Source organism: Plecotus auritus (assembly GCF_963455305.1).
Source record: "Plecotus auritus genome assembly, chromosome: 6".
Classification (NCBI taxonomy): Eukaryota; Metazoa; Chordata; class Mammalia; order Chiroptera; family Vespertilionidae; genus Plecotus; species Plecotus auritus.
This window is the reverse complement of record NC_137773.1, coordinates 85,490,693-85,509,749: the sequence shown is the minus strand read 5'-3', so window position 1 is coordinate 85,509,749 and position 19,057 is coordinate 85,490,693. Positions and strand designations below refer to the sequence as shown.

At 44.6% G+C, this 19,057-nt stretch overlaps 1 protein-coding gene across 2 annotated transcripts in view; it reads right to left on the bottom strand.

Moving 5' to 3' along the window:
• UHRF1 (ubiquitin like with PHD and ring finger domains 1) overlaps positions 1–19,057 on the bottom strand; it is a 40,971-nt gene that overhangs the window by 10,804 nt on the left and 11,110 nt on the right. For both annotated transcript variants that reach the window (XM_080672268.1, XM_080672267.1), the window contains exons 3-11: positions 15,608–15,880; positions 14,654–14,913; positions 11,079–11,294; positions 5,510–5,610; positions 5,224–5,410; positions 4,356–4,479; positions 4,153–4,260; positions 3,771–3,875; positions 2,882–2,988 (exon numbers count right to left, since the gene is read on the bottom strand). In XM_080672268.1, the coding sequence (XP_080528394.1) occupies positions 2,882–2,988; positions 3,771–3,875; positions 4,153–4,260; positions 4,356–4,479; positions 5,224–5,410; positions 5,510–5,610; positions 11,079–11,294; positions 14,654–14,913; positions 15,608–15,880 (1,481 nt within the window). The remainder of the gene's footprint in view (positions 1–2,881; positions 2,989–3,770; positions 3,876–4,152; positions 4,261–4,355; positions 4,480–5,223; positions 5,411–5,509; positions 5,611–11,078; positions 11,295–14,653; positions 14,914–15,607; positions 15,881–19,057) is intronic.

The window sequence follows — 19,057 nt, the reverse complement described above, 5'->3', positions numbered from 1 at the left end:
GTTTTAAACTACCCAGTTCGTGGTATTTCATTACTGGAGCCACGAGCTACTAGCACAGCATGTGGGGAGAACATCATCAAGAAAAAGAGGAGGGCCGAAACCGGTTTGGCTCAGTGGATAGAGCGTCGGCCTGTGGACTGGGGGGTCCCGGGTTCGATTCCGGTCAAGGGCACGTACATTGGTTGCGGGCACATCCCCAGCGGTAGGTGTGCAGGAGGCAGCTGATCGATGTTTCTCTCTCATCGATGTTTCTAGCTCTCTATCCCTCTCCCTTCCTCTCTGTAAAATATCAATAAAATATATTTTAAAAAAAAAATGTTTAAAAGAAAAAGAGGAGGGCTTAACCGGTTTGGCTCAGTGGATAGAGCGTCGGCCTGCGGACTGGAGGGTCCTGGGTTCGATTCCGGTCAAGGGCATGTACCTTGGTTGTGGGTACATCCCCAGTGGGAGATGTGCAGCAGGCAGCTGATAGATGTTTCTCTCTCATCGATGTTTCTGACTCTCTCTCCCTCTCCCTTCCTCTCTGTGAAAAATCAATAAAATTTATTTTAAAAAAGAAAAGAAAAAGAGGAGGCAGCAAACAAGGGCTGGCCAGGCAGGTCTGTCTCGCCCAAGGGCACAGGGGCCAGGGCAAGCCAACCAGAGGTCAGGCTCAGCACTCTAACCTCTTTATTGGGTGTGAAAGAAAAAAGAGCTGCAACTATGTAACTGTTTTCTAGGTGCAAACAGTAATTTTTAAGCAAGTTTCTTAGTTTGTGTGCAGCAAGTATCACTTAATGTTAGCTTACGGGCAGTTCCTCATATTAAATCTTTTCTGAAAACATGATTTTTAACAGCTACTGAAATTAAAATATTCCACTAAACAAATGTACAACGAACCCTTCCCTTTAAAAAAAAAGAATTCGGGTACTAATACTTTGCTATTTTACATATTGATAAGATAAATATTACTACTTACAAGATTTTCCCCTCCCCATGTCTCATCACACACTTTAGAAGTAGAATTGGTGTCATAAGATCATTTTCAACACCTTTCTAGAAAGAAGGTGCCCATTTGTATTTCTACCAATAGGGGAACACCAGTACTATGCCTTGGCATTTCACAGGGGAAATAAATAGTATTTCACCATCACTTCAATTTGTATTTCTTTGATTACTAAAGTTGAACTATTTTTCATGGTCATTAGAGATTTCCATTTCTTTTGTGAATGATCTGCATGGCCTTTTTTTAAATTAGTTTTTCTTGTTGATTTGCAACAGCTCTTTGCATAACAATCATGTGTCATGTTTGTTGCAGATTTTCCCCCAAAGAGTCATCTGCCTCTTCATTTTACTTATGGATTTACTAATGCAATTTCTAATATTTAGGTCATCAAATCTATCTTTTCCTTTGGGCTTTATGATACATTTTTTTTAGATTTTTTTTTATTGATTTAAGAGAGAAAGGAAAGAGAGAGGAAAAAAACATCGATGTGAGAAACATCCATCAGCTGCCTCCTGCACGCCCCTTAATGGGGATGGGGCCTACAACCCAGATAAGTGCTCTGACCTGAATCAAACCGGCCAGGGCAAGGCTTTATGATACTTTTTATGCTTACAAAGACTTTCCTGCCCTAGCCAGTTTGGCTCAGTGGATAGAGCACCAGCCCGCAGACTGAAGGATCCCAGGTTTGATTCCGGTCAGGACACATACCTCAGTTGCAGGCTCGTTCGCAAAAAGGAGGCAAACAATTGATGTGACTTTGTCACATCAAATGTCTCTCTCTCTCTTCCCCCTTTCACTCTCAAAAAAAAAAAAAAAAAAAAAGGAAAAATATTCTGGGATGAGGAGTAACAACAACAACAACAACAAAATACCTTTCCCTATCCTACAATTGAGGGGTCAGCGAACTTCAGCCCACTGATTGGCTTTTCAGATCAACTTTTATTGGACCACAGCCATGCGTGTTTATTTATGTAAGTTCTGCAGCTGCTTTTGTGCTATGTTGGCAGAGTTGATTGGCTGCAACAGAGACCATGCAGTTCAAAAAGCCAAAAGATTATCTGGCCTCTACAGGGAAAAATTCACTCTAATGCAAGCATGTCAAACTCAAAGGCTAACACGGGCCAAATAAGTTTTAAGTTTCTGTGGGCCACAAAAAAAACAAAAGCTTCAACTTTCATAGAAACGTAGGTTTATTTCAATAGAGACATGCTGAATACAAAGGACTGAAATAAATGAGTAATCGTTAACATAAAAATTAATATTTTTTTCTTGAACATTAACTTACCAGACACTGAATAACTGCACAAATTAATAAGCGTAATGCAAATAAACCTATTTCTCTTGTTCTCCCAAAGCGAAATATTTCCTGTTGCGCACACCAAACAAGTCAGTACAAGGCTAATGACGTGGCAATTGGCTGCTAAAATATTCACTGCTAGTATTAGTGGAGAGAAATGGTGCGTCTACATGTAAGACACTTAAGGGAAATGAATGCAACACGATTATAGTGATCAGTCATTAGTGAACGTTGTAGTTCGTTATTAATAATTATGTATAACAGGATATTATAAAAATTAAGTTATGAAATTTTTATTAAAATGTTTCTTACATTCCATTATATTGGCTGGGCCACAAAAATATTCGTTATGGGCCGCATGTGGCCCATGGGCCGCGAGTTTGACATGCTTGCTCTAATGCATTGAATGACTCACAAAGTCTTTAGCAGAGATAGAAAGATGTGGATTTTCAGCATCCATATTTTCTACCACATTCTTAGAGGGAATCTTCGTGGACATGACACCCTAAAACAGAACCAACCCCTTTCCCTGGGTAGCAGCTAGAGGATGCGGCAGAAGTGAGTTGGTGAAAAAATAAGAAAATCTTGTTTCTGCAAACCTGTTGGTGTTGGTGAGTTTCTGATCACAGGACTGTTCTGCAGTCCGCTTGTTGCCGGAAAGATCTCGACCACCGCTACCAGTATACGTGAAAGACTCCCCATTGTCCTGCAACAGGGAAGGGCAAGCTGAACCCTCCACACAGAGGAAAGACGCCACTAAAAACAAACCCACAACACCCCTAGAATGTCAACTGTCAAAGAAACAGAAAATAACCAGTGATGATGAGGATATGGAGAAATTGGAACCCTGTGCACTGCTGGGGGGAATGGAAAATGGGGCAGCTGCTGTGGATAATGCTATGGAGATCCCTCAAAAAATGAAATGTGACCCAGCAATGCCACTTCTAGGCTGTCTCTAGCCAAAAAAATTGAAAGAAGGGCATTTCAGAGATATCTGTATACTCATGTTCACAGCAGCGTTATTCACAATATCCAAGAGGTGAAAGCAACCCAAGTATCCATTGATGGATACACACAATATGGTCCGTTCAGACAATGGAATATTATTCAGCCTTTAAAAAGGAAATTCTGCAATATGCTCAATATGGATGAACCTTGAGGACGTTATGCTCAGTGAAATAACCCAGTCACAAAAGGACAAATACAGTGTGATTCCACTCATACGAGGTCCCTAGAGAATTCATCGAGACAGAAAGTAGATGGTGGGAGCCAGGGACTGGGAGAGAGGGATTGGGAGTTATCATTTAATGGGGACAGAGTTTCAGTTTGAGAAGATGAGAAAGTTCTAGAGATAAATGCTGGTGATGGTTACACAACAATGTGAATGTATTTAAATTCCATTGAGATGTGTACACTTAAAAATTGTTAATATGGCACATCTTATGTGTATTTTACATTTAAAAAATAAATAAAACAACCCCCACTCACCACATCGTCCTCATACCCCCCAGACAGGACTAGGGAGTACGCCCCATCATTGCTCCGGCCGTGGATGCCCGCCACGTGCGGGCGATGGACTCCTGACTCACTGACCTGTGAAAACCACCGAGAAACAAATGGCACCTTCTGGACTGGCTGCTGTAGAAAGCTCACCCCCACCCACCTGCTGCTGCTTGCAGAGCCAGGGGCCTGACTTTTGCTCTGAGTGTAACACGCCTGTGACAAGAACCTCTCCCCTGATCTGGGCCACAGCACAGGAGGAGCTGGCTTTAATTCCAGCCATGCCACCTGCTCAAAGGGTAGCCCTCTCCGGCGAAGGGGCTTCTGGAAGATCAGTGCCTGAGGCCGAATTCCAGATGTTTACACGTACCTGGACTCTGAACCTCCACATGGTGCCCACAGGGATCCCTGGGATGGGTCCGTAGTGGTTGGATGGAACGATGGTGCACTCCTTGGTGCGCCCCACGCACGCCATGCCCTGTCCGGTCCAGAAAGAGACGGAAGACAGTGTGAGCGAGCATGGGAGGGCAGGCAGAGCTGCCAGGGGTATACAGAGCAAGGGGGCCACCTCACCTTGCCCCAGTCCCGCTGCGAGGACGATGTGGCCGATGCCATTTTCGACTTTTTCTTACTCTCTTTCAGCTTCTCCCCTGCCAACACCACCTCACTGGAGTCATTTCGACATTTAGGGCAGAACCTGTGACAACAGGGACATCACCCTCTGTCCTTAGCCCGCCCCACTCCTACTAGGCCTGCAGACATAGCTGGCTCCTTCCAGCTCCCAACCTCCTGAGCTGTCCGAAATGGGAAATTCATTAAAATTAAACAAGAAATCCAGTTCCTTGGTCATACATGCCACATCTAAAGTGGTCAGTAGCCATGTGTGGAGTGTCAACCGTCGTGGGAAGTGCAGAGTGAGAACCTTGCCATCATCACAGAACATTCTACTGAACAGACTCTTGTCCCTCTCCTGCTGGGAATTTCACAGCACCTCCCCCAGGGAAATTCCATGGGCACCTCCTCACTGCCATTGACTCAGTTTCCCCATCTCCACAAAGAGGGGGTTATAAACAACAGCCACCTCCAAGTTATAGCGACAACAGTTAACAGGTTAGGGTGCTAACACCAGAGCCTGGTGTAACCCCACCTTTCGATGACTTTGGCAGTAACTAGTCTGTGCCAAGAGCACCATGGCCAACAAACCTGCTCTTGGGCAATGCAGAGATGCCCGGCTCTCTGCCTCCCCTCAGTTACCCAGAGGCCTAGGCCACACCTGAGTCACAGGACGTTCCCTCACCCCATTTCTCTCACTGCCCCTCATGGGTTTACCAGGGACAGACAACATTCGTGTTGTTTATTGGCACCCGCCAGCCCCCTCTCCTGGATAGCTCAGCACCGCAGCCCCAAGCCCACCCCTGGAGCATTCAAGGCATCCACTCACCACTCCGTCTCCGTGGGAACACTGCTGAGAGGCGGGCTGAGACAGTATAAGTGAAAGGCGTGGTCGCAATCATCACACATGAGCTGCTTGTCAGGATCCTGCTTGCTCCCACACAGGCTGCAGGAACACTCATGGCAGGGCTTGCTTGGGTTATCCTTGCACTTATTGCAGAAGGGCTTGTTCTTCCCTGGACACAGCAGCTGGGGTCAGCTTGGGCAGGGCCAGCCAAAGAAACAGGAGCCCCTCCCCCCATGCGGGAGACACAGAGGGCAGAATCAGAACTCACTTTTCACTGGGTTTTCAACCATGGGGCTCCCCTCACCCGGACGCTCAATCTTGAAAACTTCATCCACGAACATGATCCGACAGTTGCTGAGAGAACCACTCCTGTGAGAGACAAGCCATTAGAACATTCCAGCTGGCCAGCCCTGCTAAGGCACCTCCAAAAGGACTTGGCCACCCAGCACATTCTCGGAGCATATGAGCACCTCTCTAATGACAATGAATAAGAGTCTCCTCAGGGCCCTAGTGCATTCATGTAGCTACTGCCCTTGCCAATTCAAGTCCTACTAAATCAAACACAAGATAAAAGAAAGCAGAGTATAAAACAGTTTCATTACGTGATACAGTGAGAGTTAAGTTCTAACCTTCCGGCCAGGAGAGGCCGATTGAACAGGGCCCATCATGCAGGAATCACCAAGGTAAAGTCTGATCAATTTGCTGTCATCAAAATACAAAAGCTCCTCTAAGTTAAAATGACTCCACAGACAGTCAAACCTGTTTCTCGGATGTGGCTGTCTAGACCGAATCTTCAGTTTTCAATCTGACAACCCTTTCATGTTGATACCTCAGCATGACAAAAAGCGTCTCTCAGGTAACAAAGGAGAGAATGCTTTTGTTGCTGGTGAAATCAATGATTAGCACAATTTTAAAACATAAACCAGCAAGAGTGCTAATCACAGGCAACTGAATAGGTAGAAAAACTGTTGTTGATTGGATAACTGATAAGCAGTTAACCAGTGATTGCATTTCAGATGCAGCAATATATTAAAAATTCGTTTAAGGCTAGTGGGGGGTGCTTTGATAAATTTGAGTCTTTATAGATTAAACAGTGCATTAGACATGTGCTGTATATAAGAAAGGTTAAAACGGAAGCATTTGAGGGTGTGGAACGGATTAATTCCATTTACACTATTTTTAATGTGGAAAAATGATTCGGTTTTCAAACAAATTGCTTCTCAAATAGCCTTCCGGAACCAATTAAGTTCAAGAACCGAGGTTCCACAGTACATCCACAATGTCCAACAGAAAGGACCACAAGCCACAAACAGGTGCCACATGGGTAATTCCACATTTCCTAGGAACTACGTTCAAAAAGTTAAGAACAGATGAAATTCATGTGAATATGTTTTATGTAACCCAATGTACACAAAAGATTATTTCAATATGTAATGAGTAGTAAAGAATTATTAATAGCCTTTTTTAAATAGCAGACTGTATTTTTCAGAGCAGTATTTGGTTCACAGCCAAATTCAACAGAAAGTACAGATTAATAGCTTTTTTCAAAATACAGCCAGTGTTGCCTACTCAGGGCACATCTCAGTGTGCACGGGCCACACTGCAAGTGCTCGGCAGCTCGTGGCCCATGGCTGTGGGACTAGACAGCATGGGTCCAGCTCTACCTGCCAGTTCACAAGAAATGACAACATCCAGACTCCAGAAGTTCTATGGGACAGACCACCAGGAAAAGTGAAAAAAAGGGGAAGACAGAAAGCCTAAAGATAAAAGATTTAAAACATACATATCAACCTAACTGAAATCTGTACACATTACTTAGATTCTAATCAAAGAAATGGTTAAAAATACAAGTGAGCCCTAGCCGGTTTGACTCAGTAGGCAGAGTGTCAGCCTGTGGACTGAAGGGTCCTGGGTTCGATTCCGGTCAAGGGCACGTGCCAGGGTTGCGGGCTCGATCCCCAGTATGGACCATGCAGGAGGCAGCCAATCAATGATTCTCTGTCATCACTGATGTTTCTATCTCTCCTTCTCCCTTCCTCTCTGAAATCAATAAAAACATATTTTTTTAAAAATAAAAGGCAAAGACTGGCAAATTGGATTAAAAAGTAACCCAATTATCCATGGCTGGTGTTCTCAGTGGTTAGAGCATTGGCCCTCGAATCCAAGGGTCATGGGTTCGATTCCCAGTCAAGGGCATGTACCTGGGTTGCAGGTTCAATCCCTGGCCCTGGTAAGGACACGTACAGGAGGCATGTGTCTCTCTCACATCCATGTTTCTCTCTCTCTCCCCCCCCTCCCCCATTCTTCCCTCCCTTCGGCTCTCTTTAAAAAAAATAAATAAATAAAATGGAAAAAAATATCCTTGAGTGAGGATTAACAAAACAAAGTACCCAATTATATGCTGTTTACAAGAAAATCACTTCAAACTCAACTACAAAGGTTGAAAGTAAAAGGATAAAAAGATACACCATGCAAACAGTAACTTTTTTTAAAAAAGCAGGTGTATTCAATACATACACAGACCTTAGATAGACTTCAGAGCAAAGAAAATTACTAGAGACAAAGAGTGACACTACATAATGATAAAAAGATCAATTAACCAGGAAGAGATAACTATCCCAAATGTGCATACATCAAACAACAGTCTCTTAATTATGAAGCTCAAAGGAGAAATAGACAAATCCACAATTATAGCTGAGGACTTCCATCAGTTGATGAGGTACTAGACAGAAAATCAGAAAGAATTAGAAGATGTAAACAACAAACTCAACCAATACAATCTAACTGATATATAGATAATTCTACCCAACGACAAAAATACTTTTTTTTTTCCCAAAAACCATGGATTATTCACCAACATAGAACCTCAAGAAATTTATAAGAACTGAAATCACACAGTTCTTATAAATTATGTCTATGTTCTTTAGACATAATGAAATCAAATATAAATTAATGAGAGGATTTGTGCACCTGTGGGGTCTCTTGGCCAGGCCTGCGCCCTCTTGCAATCTGGGACCCCTCAGGGGATATCGGAGAGCCAATTTCGGCCCGATCCCCGCAGGCCAGGCTGAGAGACCCCCCTGGGGCACAAATCTAGAGTGCATATAAGCTCTTTGGTTAATCTCTTCCCGCCCTCCCCCTTCCCTCTGAGATTCATCAGTCTGTTCCATGTTTCCATGCCTGTGCATTGAGCATCTGCCCTCTGGTGGTCAATGCACGTCATAGCTATGGGTCAGATGGTCACTTAGGCTTTTATATATATAGATAATAGAAAGACAATGCAAAAATCTTTAAATATTTGTCAATTAAACACCTTACTTCTAAGTAAGCCAGGAGTCAAAGAGGAAGTCTCAAAGGAAATAAAATAGAGCTCAACCAGTGTGGCTCAGTGGTTGACCTTTGGACCAGGAGGTCATGGTTCGATTCTCGGTCAGGGCACATGCCCAGGTTTTGGGCTCAATCCCCAGTTGGGGATGTGCAGGAGGTAGCCGATCAATGATTCTCTCTCCTCATTGATGTTTCTCTCTCTCTCCCTCTCCCTTCCTCTCTGAAATTAATAAAAGTACATATTCTTAAAAAAATAGAGAACTGAATAAAAATATAACATAGCAGAATGTGTGGAAAGCAGTTAAGGCACTACTTAGAGGGGAATTTATAGCACTAAAATGCTTATAATAGAAAAGAAATTTCTCAAGTTTCTAGTCTAAGTTGCTACCTCATGACACTAGGAAAAGAGAAAAATCAATCCAAGGAAAGGAGAAAAGTAAAAGGATGAGAGAAAATCAATTAAATTGGAAACAAGAAAACAATAGAGAAAAGCAGTGAAACAATAACATCACTGTAGCCTCCTCCCTGGTGTCCTGGCTGCCATGCTGCCCCCTGCAGTCCATTCCCTGCTTGGCTGCCAGAGTGATGGTTTTCAATTATAGGTCAAAGTATGTGGCTCCCAGGCTCAAAATGCCCCAATGTCTGCCAGCAATAGAGACTAAACACCAGTTCTATACCACTCCTGGCCATACTCTGAACATCCAAACTCATGGAGGGTTCCAGTCTCCACTCCTCGCTCCCTCCCTCCTTCCACTCCAGCCCACTGGCCTCCTCGCTAGGCCACAAATGGACCAGGAATGGGCCTGTTCCAGAACATTTGCACCTATCTGTGTTTGGGACATGGTTGTCCAGGTATGTGTCTATAGTCACTATATACAATGAAATATTATCCAGTCACCAAAAGGAAGGTCTGACACAAGCTACTACATGGATGAGATTTAAGGACATTATGCTGAGTGAAATAAGCCAGACGCAAAAAAACAAATGCTATATGATTTCATTATGAGGTCCCTGGAGGAGGGACAGAAAGAAGATGGTGGGTGTTAGGCTGGGGGAGGGGGATAGGGAGTTAGTGTTTAATGAAAATAGTTTCTGTTTGGGATGATGAAAAAGTTCTGGAAATGAGAAAGTGTTGATGGTCACACAACAATGTGAATGTTCTTAATGTCCCTAAACTGTACACTTAAAAATGGTTAGGATGGCCCTGGCTGGTTACTCAATGGTTAGAATGTCGACCCGGCGACTGAAGGGTCGCAGGTTCGATTCCAGTCAAGGGCATATAACTTGGTTGTGGGCTCAATCCCCATTCCCACCCCTCCACTCCCGCCTGGCCAGAGCTCATGCGGGAGGCAACCAATTGATGTATCTCTCTCACACTAATGTGTGCCTCTGTCTTTCCCCCTCCCTTTCACTCTAAAAAAACCAATGGAAAAAATATCCTCAGGTGAAGATTAACAACAAAAAAACACTGGTGTGGTTCAATTGGTTGAGCACCAAAAGGTCGCTGGTTCAATTCCCGGTGAGGGCACATGCCCAGGTTTCGGGCTCCATCCCCAGAAGGGGGCATGCAGGAGGCATCCTATCACATGGGATGTTTCTCTCCCTCTCCCCGCCTCTAAAATCAATTAAAATGTATTTTTAAAAATGATTAGGATAGTAAGTTTTCCATTATATACTGTTTTAACACACACATAAGAAAGGCAAAGTAGAACAGAGCCTGGCAAATATTTTCTGCAAAAAGTCAAGCAGTACATGTTTTCAGTCTCTTTCCCAACTACTCAAATGTGCAATTCCAATACAAAAGGAGCCACAGACAATCAGCAAACAAATGGGTGTGGCTGTTTGCCAATAAAACTTTATTTGTCAAAACAGACTAAGGGCCAGCTCTGGCCTGCAGTTTGCTGACCCTGAATATGGAGCACATCACTATGTGGGTTGGTGTGTTTGTATATGTTTATGCTTGTTTATGCACAGAATGTTCCTGGAAGTTCACGGGAACAGTCATATCTCCAGAAAGGATTTTTTTTTGTGTAATCCTCCCTGAGGATATTTTTTTCCATTGCTTTCCAGAGAGTGGAAGGGAGGGAGGGGAGGAGGAAAGAGAGATAGAAACATCAATATGAGAGACCATCCCACAGGCGCCCTGACAGGGTGAGGAGCAAACCCGCAACCCAGGTATGTGCCCTTGTCAGGGAATCAAATCCAAGACCCTTCGGTGCACAGGCTGACGCTCTGACCTCTGAGAAACACCAGCCAGAGCAGTACCTTCTGACTTGGATGCATTTTAAGTTCTTACCTATTTGCCAAATCTAAAACAACAAATAAAAGAGAACAAGGAAGGCCGACATTTCCACCTGAGGCTCAGAGATGGTTCCCAAGCAGGGGCATGAAGGGTCAGTCTCAAAAAGATCACCAGTAGACCAGCAGGAAGTTGGAGCGGAGCCCCAGAGGGGAGGACAGGTGGAGGCTGAGGGCCTTGCCCACAGAGCGCTGGCTGGATAGCCACTCACCCGAGCCTGATGTTAGCATACAGCTCCCGTGATGTCCGGGTCTGGTTCTTCCGCAGGATCACTGCATCGTACCAGAAGCCCCGTTCCTTCGGGCTGTCAGGGTTGTAGTTGAGCATGACCTCCTGGCCCTCCTTCAGCTCCTGCCATCTGATGATTTGTCGGGCTCGGGCCCGGACATTCTGTGAACTCATCTGGACCACACCGTATTCCGGGTAACTAGGAGGCAAACCCCACACTCAGATCCCAGGGCAACACCAGACCCCTTTCCCTCCAAAGAAGAGAGAAGTGAGGAGGAGAAGGCCACACACAACAGAGGTGTGGGTTATCTCATCAAAGAAGCAAGACAATTCCCCTCTGCTGGTGTTGAAAATACACAGGTGCAGAAGACAGTTTTCAATTACAGAAGGTATTATGGGTTGACCTTGTGTCCCCCCAAAAAGATATGCTGGTGGTCTAACCCTTGGCACCTAGGAATGGCACCTAATTTGGAAATAGGGTCTTTGTAAATGTAATCAAGTTAAGTCACACTGCCTTAATCCCTTATAACTGGTGTCCTTATAAGAGGGAACAAGTCAGACACAGAGAATGACACATGAAGGGGGAGACAGAGACTAGAATGATATGGTCACAAGCCAAGGATTGCCGGCCACAATCAGAAGCTGGAAGAAGAGAGGAAGGATTCTCTCCTACAGGTTTCGGGAAAATCATGGCCTGGCTGATACCTTGATTTTGGCTTCTGGAACCGTAAACTAACTTTTTTCACATTCTGAAAATGATTTTTGCAAAGGGACATGCATTAACTCATTTATATAAATATAATGCATTGGCTATTAGGATACAACAGGAAGTCATTATGCTGGATATACAGAAATATTCCAGCAGCCTCATAAAAGGCATAAAATAATTGGCCTCAAAGAAACAAATTCTATCAGAAACAAATTTAAACCTCACCTGGGGGGGACAACTCCAAATCTATTATGAGTAGCTATATGCCTGGCACTCATTATTTTCGCTAGTAAACCACCAAAGGCAAGGGTTGCCAAACTTTTCCTGTAAAGGGCCAGTTAGTAAATACAGTAAAACCTCGATATAACAGACTAATTTGAGCAAGGGGGTGTCCATTAAAGCTGAAAGCCCATTATATAATAAGAGTATGTTTTCCGAATGTGTACGTTAAAAAATTGACATATTAGTTTACCTGTTTTTACTTATGCAGACATATTTGTGTAATTAAAATTAAGTATGTATGAAAAGTTTAATTTCACAGAAAAGTTTTCTATATGTGTTACTGTAATTTTAAATTTATAATGAATTGATCTAGTACAGTGGTTGGCAAACTGCAGCTCGCGAGCCGCGGTTTGCCGCTCTGTTGACTGAGTTTGCCGACCACTGACTTAGACTCTCGATTCCAATAATTACAGGCTATTGTTGTTCCTTGTGATTAAGCCCCTATCCCAGTGGTCGGCAAACTCATTAGTCAACAGAGCGGCAAACCCACGGCTCGCGAGCCGCAGTTTGCCGACCACTGATCTAGTAAATGTGTGCATTCACTAGTCACCTTAAGTAAACAATTGCACACGTGGGGGGCGTAGCTTAGCACATCAGAACATCAGCCAGCACGCATGGAAACTGCTGTAGAAAGTCACGCCACTTAACAACAGCACTAATACCAAGTGCCATGCAGTATGATCATGTGCTAATCATTTGCTGAACATTGTTTAGAAGTGGTGACACTTGGGTTTAAATATGTAGACTATAGCTATAGATATACATTTATTTATATTGGCAAAATTACTAGTGTTTTTTGCAACATGTCTTACTCACTAAAATTTGTTTAAAATAAGTGAATTAATAACAAAAATAACCTGTAATTTAATTATAAACAACACTTGGTTAAAAGCATTTCAAAATTAACAGGGTGTTAAATTTTTTTTAAATTCATACTCGGAGATTCTTCATTTAAACATTTCCAAATAATTCTTTTGTTTGTTTTTTTTTTAAATATATTTTTATTGATTTCAGAGAGGAAGGGAGAGGGAGCAATAGAAACAGCAATGATTAGAGAGAATCATTGATCTGCTGTCTCCTGCTTGCCCCCCACTGGGGATCAAGCCTGCAACACCCAGGCATATGGCCTGAATGAGAAATTGAACCATGACCTCCTGGTTCATGGCTGACATTCAACCACTGAGCCACACCAGCCGGGCATCAGTGTTAATTTTTACATATGACTTACAGACCAGAAATTTTGTCTGTTAAATCCGAAGTCCATTAAATTGAGGATTTACTGTAGTTTTGGCTTTGTGAGCTAGAAGGTCTCTATCATGAATATTCAATTGTGCTGCTATCACTAAGAAAGCATCCACAGGCAATAGGCAAACACAAATGGGCACTGATGTGTTTCAATACAGTTTCATTGGCCCTCGGGCCTTAGGATGGGAATCTTGTGTCTCCTGTGATTCATTATTCAATTACTTCAGTAATTTTTAGAGCTAATAAGCTTAGTATGTGCCAGAAACTGAGATAAGCAGTGGGACCCAGCAGAGAACCAAAGGAAGCTCTTGTGCCCTTTGGAATGTGAGCTCCCTATAGGCAGGCATGCTTGCCCTGTTATGGACTGAATTGTAACCCTCCCCGCAATGTATTATATCATTTGGAGATGGGGCCTTTCGGGAGATCACTGAAGTTAAATGAGGTCATACAATTGGGTCCCTAATCTGATGGGGTTAGTGTCCTTACAAGAGGAGACCAGAGCTCGCTCTCTTTCCATGTGAGAACACAGTGAGAAGACAGTCAAGAAGGAAGCAACCCTACCAATACTTTGATCTTGGACTTCCCACCTCCAAAACGGTGAGAACATAAATGTCTGCTGTTTAAGCCGCCCAGCATGTGGTATGTTGTTATGGAGCCCAAGACTACTAAGATACCCTCTGGGTTAACAGACAAGAATTCCCTGTGGCCAGCACAGGTCCTGACACACAGTAAGTGCTCAATAAATATTCATTCCAGTGAGGGAGAGGACAAACACGTAAGATGGTTTCATGTCATACCAATGATACGTGGTATGAATAAAACAGAACAGGAAGCCCTGACCAGTTTGGCTCAGTGGACAGAATGTCGGCCTGCAGACTGAAGGGTCCCAGGTTCGATTCCAGTCAAGGGCATGCACCTTGGTTGCGGGCACATCCCCAGTGCGGGGTGTGCAGGAGGCAGCTGATCGATGTTTCTTTCTCATCGATGTTTCTAACTCTCTATCCCTCTCCCTTCCTCTCTGTAAAGAATCAATAAAATATATTTAAAAAAAAAAAAAAAAACAGAACAAAAAATTGGGAAGGGGGGGCGCGGTCTGACTGGAAGGTCAGAGCAAAGTTCTCCAAGGAGACCTGAGGAGGGGTCGGCCTAGCTTTGGGTCCCCGTGACACCAGTCTTCTAGGTGTGGCCTCCTGTGTTGTTTGGGAGCATGAGGGTGGGAGCCTCGATTCCTGACCATCATCCCCAAGGCTGTACCAAACTCCAGGTTCTATATACACAGAACCAACAGTTTCGGCCCACCACCTCCCTGCAATGACACTCACTCATCATATGTCACATGATAAATGACGTCGTCTTCTTCTTCTTCTTCTTCCAACGTGGAGGTGGAGCTACAGGGTGCGTCCTGGGATGAGGTGGAGCTACAGGGCGTGTCCTGAGATGAGGCAGAGCTACAGGGCGTGTCCTGGGATGAGGTAGAGCTACAAGGCATGTCCTGGGATGGTGGCTTCTTTGTCACCCTGACAACCTTCGCCTCAAACCAACTTCCCACATCTGTGTCCCGAGCATCTACGTACTCATTGACCTGCAAGGTAAAAGGAAACTCTCTTATCCAACCCAGGGAAGGAAATCTGATTAGCAACACTCACTCGTCATAGATCAGGGCCTGTTTTGATCCTTGGCACTGGCTGTTTCAGGCCTGGGATGCAAATCCAAATGCCGGGAATCGGGTTTCTTGAATGCAGCACTGTGGACATTGGGACCCCTCTGTGAGGGACCATCCTGGCCATTGTTGGGTGTTGAGAATCTCTGTCCCCCATGATTAGGGGTACTTGATGTCAGCAGTATCCCCAGTGATGACATCCACAGATGTCCCAAGATTTTGCCAATGTCTGTGGAAGCAGAATCAGCCTAGGGAGGCCAGAACTGTCCATTTCTCAAGAAAAGCTGAGAATCCAGATCATTGTAAGAAATTTCATGACCTTAGAAGGTGGCAGGGAATTCAGAAATTTTACAGCCACTACAAAGGCCATAGCAGACACCTGTAGGCCAGACCCAGGATTCTGTTTGAGGGATCAGAAAGAAATCTGGAATAGCGCATGTTTCTGCCAAAGAAACTTCAGGTTTTCATGGCAGGACTGTGGGTGCCCAGCCACCGGGATGGAGGGGAGTTGACCTGCCCCCATGAGCTCATGGCTGGGTGGTGGGGAAGCCAAAGTCAGTGGAGCATGAGGAATGATCCTCAGGGGTGCTGAGATCGGCCAGACCCCAAACCTTACCTTGTACAGGCCCAGCTCCGTCTCATCATACACTGCATCTGTTAAGCCTGCATTTCTGTCCACCTCCACAGCCACCTCACCACTAGTCGAGGACTTATCCGACTCGCTCTGGCCCAGGCAGTAGCCAGAATCCGTGTCAGAAAGCTCAGAGTCTCTCTCCTGGTTGTTGCTGCTGCTGCTACTAGGGGGAGGCATGAGATTCTGCCGAACCAGTAGCTGGATGGTGTCATTCAGGCGAACATCGTAGTCAAAGAGGGTGTGGCCATCCTCCATCTACAGAGATACCAAGACAGAGGTCACTTACCTGCCTGTATTTAGTGTGTCTTCTGGGTGCCAGGCATAGGAACATGCTGTGAGCTAAGGATGGAATCTGCCCTCAGATTATGGGACAATAAAACCTGTTCCCTCCTGGGCATGCACACTGATACCCCTTCCCCAGGGTCCCCAGACCCTCTTAGATGAGGACTCCTGCTGTCATTAGTTAAGTGTCCCCATGAGCACAGCATAATCCTGCTGTGCTGTGGACACACATCAGATGTCAGGGGAGGTTTCCTTAGTACTTCATGTGTTAATGTGCTTTGCAACTTTTGTTACAATAAACACACATTGTCAATCTCAAGTGAGGACAATCCAGCATACAGGTGCCACTGGCACACAATGTTTGGGGACATCTATGGTTGTCACGATGGAGTGCATAGGGCCAGAAATACTGCAAAACCTTCCACAGACAATGACCTGGCCCCAATGTCAGCAGTGCCCAGGGAAGAGACCCAGCCTATGTGAGCCCAAGGAGACATCCACCCCAACATCCACAAGTCTCCTTTGTAAAGCTCTAGCTCAGGTCTTATCCACACAGGCAACTTCTCAGATCCATTAACTCCACCCCTCTCTATTAACTCCTTGATGCTAATTCCACCCACACTAGACACCTGCTAACAGGACACTGTGGCCAGCACAGCTCAGGATTCTACACCCCTGGGTGTGACTCCGCAGGTGTGAAGGAGTTTTGTCTTCTGAGTTGCATCCTGATGGCACAAAAGGCCAAGGAGTTACCTTTTATTAGAAACTATCCCACAGCACTCCGCCAACATCCAACAAGGACCTGCAAGTGCACCTTGTTCTATCCAGATGCCCCCTAAGGCAGGTCTGTGTAACATTGGGGCTGGATCGTTCTCTGTGGAGGGCCATCCTGAGCACTGCAAGGTGTTGAGCAGCACACCTGGGCCCCACCCCCAATGCCAGGAGCTCCCCCAATCATGCCAACCACAGTTGTCTCCAAACTTCCACTGTGCCCTTGGGGCAGAACAACCTGGTTCAGAAGCAGTGCCCTAAAGAAAAGGGAAAAGAGAGGAAAACATACACTTCCCTCCTTCCAAATTTTTACCAAAAGCTGATGTTTCTAAGGGCTGGTTGCAATTAATATGCAAACAGCATCGGGGGTCACAGTGGAGGCAAGTTCCAGGGTCCAAGGTCATCCTTCAGTCCAGTGGTTTGTTATTCTTTCTTCATCACAAACCTGAGAATTTTATGGATGATGACCCCTCCCCCCAAAAAATGCATCTGAACACACCATCACTTGCTTATAGCTGCAGAGGCTGCCAGGGCCCCTCTGAAATCCCCCTAGATGTCACAATGTTTATCCATTCACACAATGGAATATTATTCAGCATGAAAAGGCGTGAAGCACTGACACTCACTACAACGTGAATGGACCTTGAAAACAGAATACTCAGTGAGAAGCCAGACACAAAAGGCCACACAGTATGTGCTTTCATCTATGTGAAATGTCCAGAACAGGCAAATCCACAGAGACAGAAAGTGGGTGACGGCTGCCAGGGGCTGGGGGAGGAAGATGGCGAATAAGGCAGTGATCATTAAAAGGTGTAGAGTTTCCTTTGGATGAAAATGTCCTAAACTTTACTGTGATGACAGTTGCAAATCTATATATAGAGAGGAAAATATTGAATTGCATATGTTAAAGAGGAGATTTGTATGTTATGAGTTCAATCTCAATCAAGCTGCTTTTTTTTTCCTTAAAAAAAAAAAAGGCCCTAGATGGTTTGGCCAGTGGATAGACCATCAGCATGCGGACTGAAGGGTCCCGGGTTCGATTCCGGTCAATGGTACATGCCTGGGTTGTGGGCTCGCTTTCTAGTAGGGGGCATGCAGGAGGCAGCTGATAGATGATTCTCTCTCATCATTGATGTTTCTATCTCTCTCTCCCTCTCCCTTCCTCTCTGAAATCAATAAAAATATATTTTAAAAAAAGAAAAAGAGCCGAAACCGGTTTGGCTCAGTGGATAGAGCGTCGGCCTGGGGACTGAAGGGTCCCAGGTTCAATTCCGGTCAAGGGCATGTACCTTGGTTGCGGGCACATCCCCAGTAGGGAGTGTGCAGGAGGCAGCTGATCGATGTTTCTCTCTCATCGATGTTTCTAACTCTCTATCCCTCTCCCTTCCTCTCTGTAAAAAATCAATAAAATATATTTAAAAAAAAAAAAAAGAAAAAGAAAGCTACATATATATAATCCCATCCACAGATGGTCCTCGACTTATAATGGCTCAATTTGCAATTATTTCGACTTTTCGATGGTGCAAAAGCAATACGCATTCAGTAGTAGCCATACTTCGAATTTTGAATTTGGATCTGTCCCAGGCTGGCGATATTCAGTCTAATACTCTCTTGTGGTGCTGGGCAGCTGCATCAAGAGGATTTTGCCCAACTGTAGGCAAATGTAAGTGTTCTATCACAATGGGCTGGGTTAAACTGTGTTCCGTAGGTTAGGTGTACTAAGTACGTCTTGTTTTATTTTTAATCCTCACCTAAGATATTTTTTCCATTGACTTTTAGAGAGAGTAGAAGGGCGAGGGCGAGGGAAAGGAAAACATCAATGTGAGAGAGACACATCAATTGGTTGCCTCCCGCACACACCCTGACCAGGGTGAGGATGAACTTACAACCAAGTCAAGTGCCCTTGATCAGGAATTGACTCTTAGGTCCTCAGGCCAACGCGCTAACCACTGGCCAGGGCTAAATATGTTTTTCACTTACAATATTTCAACTTCTCAGGATATAACAACCCATCACAAGTCAAAGGGCATCTGTGTATGATATTCTGGAAAAGGCAAAACTATGGAGACAGTGAAAGAATCAGTGGCTGCCAGAAAGTGCAGGGAGGATAAATAGGTATAGCAGAGTATTTTTAAGGCAGTGAAACTACTCTGTGTAGTTTCCAACCCTATGGAATTTATGACACCAACAGTGAACCCTAAGGTAGCCTATGAACTCTGGGTGACGATCTAGCTTCATGGATTATAACAAATGCACCATCTGGTGCCCGATGCTGACAGTAGGCTGTGTGAGTACACAGGAAATCTCTGAACCTGCCTCATCATTTTGCTGAGAAGCTAAGATTGCTCTCAAGAATAAAGTTTATTAATTTAAAAAAAA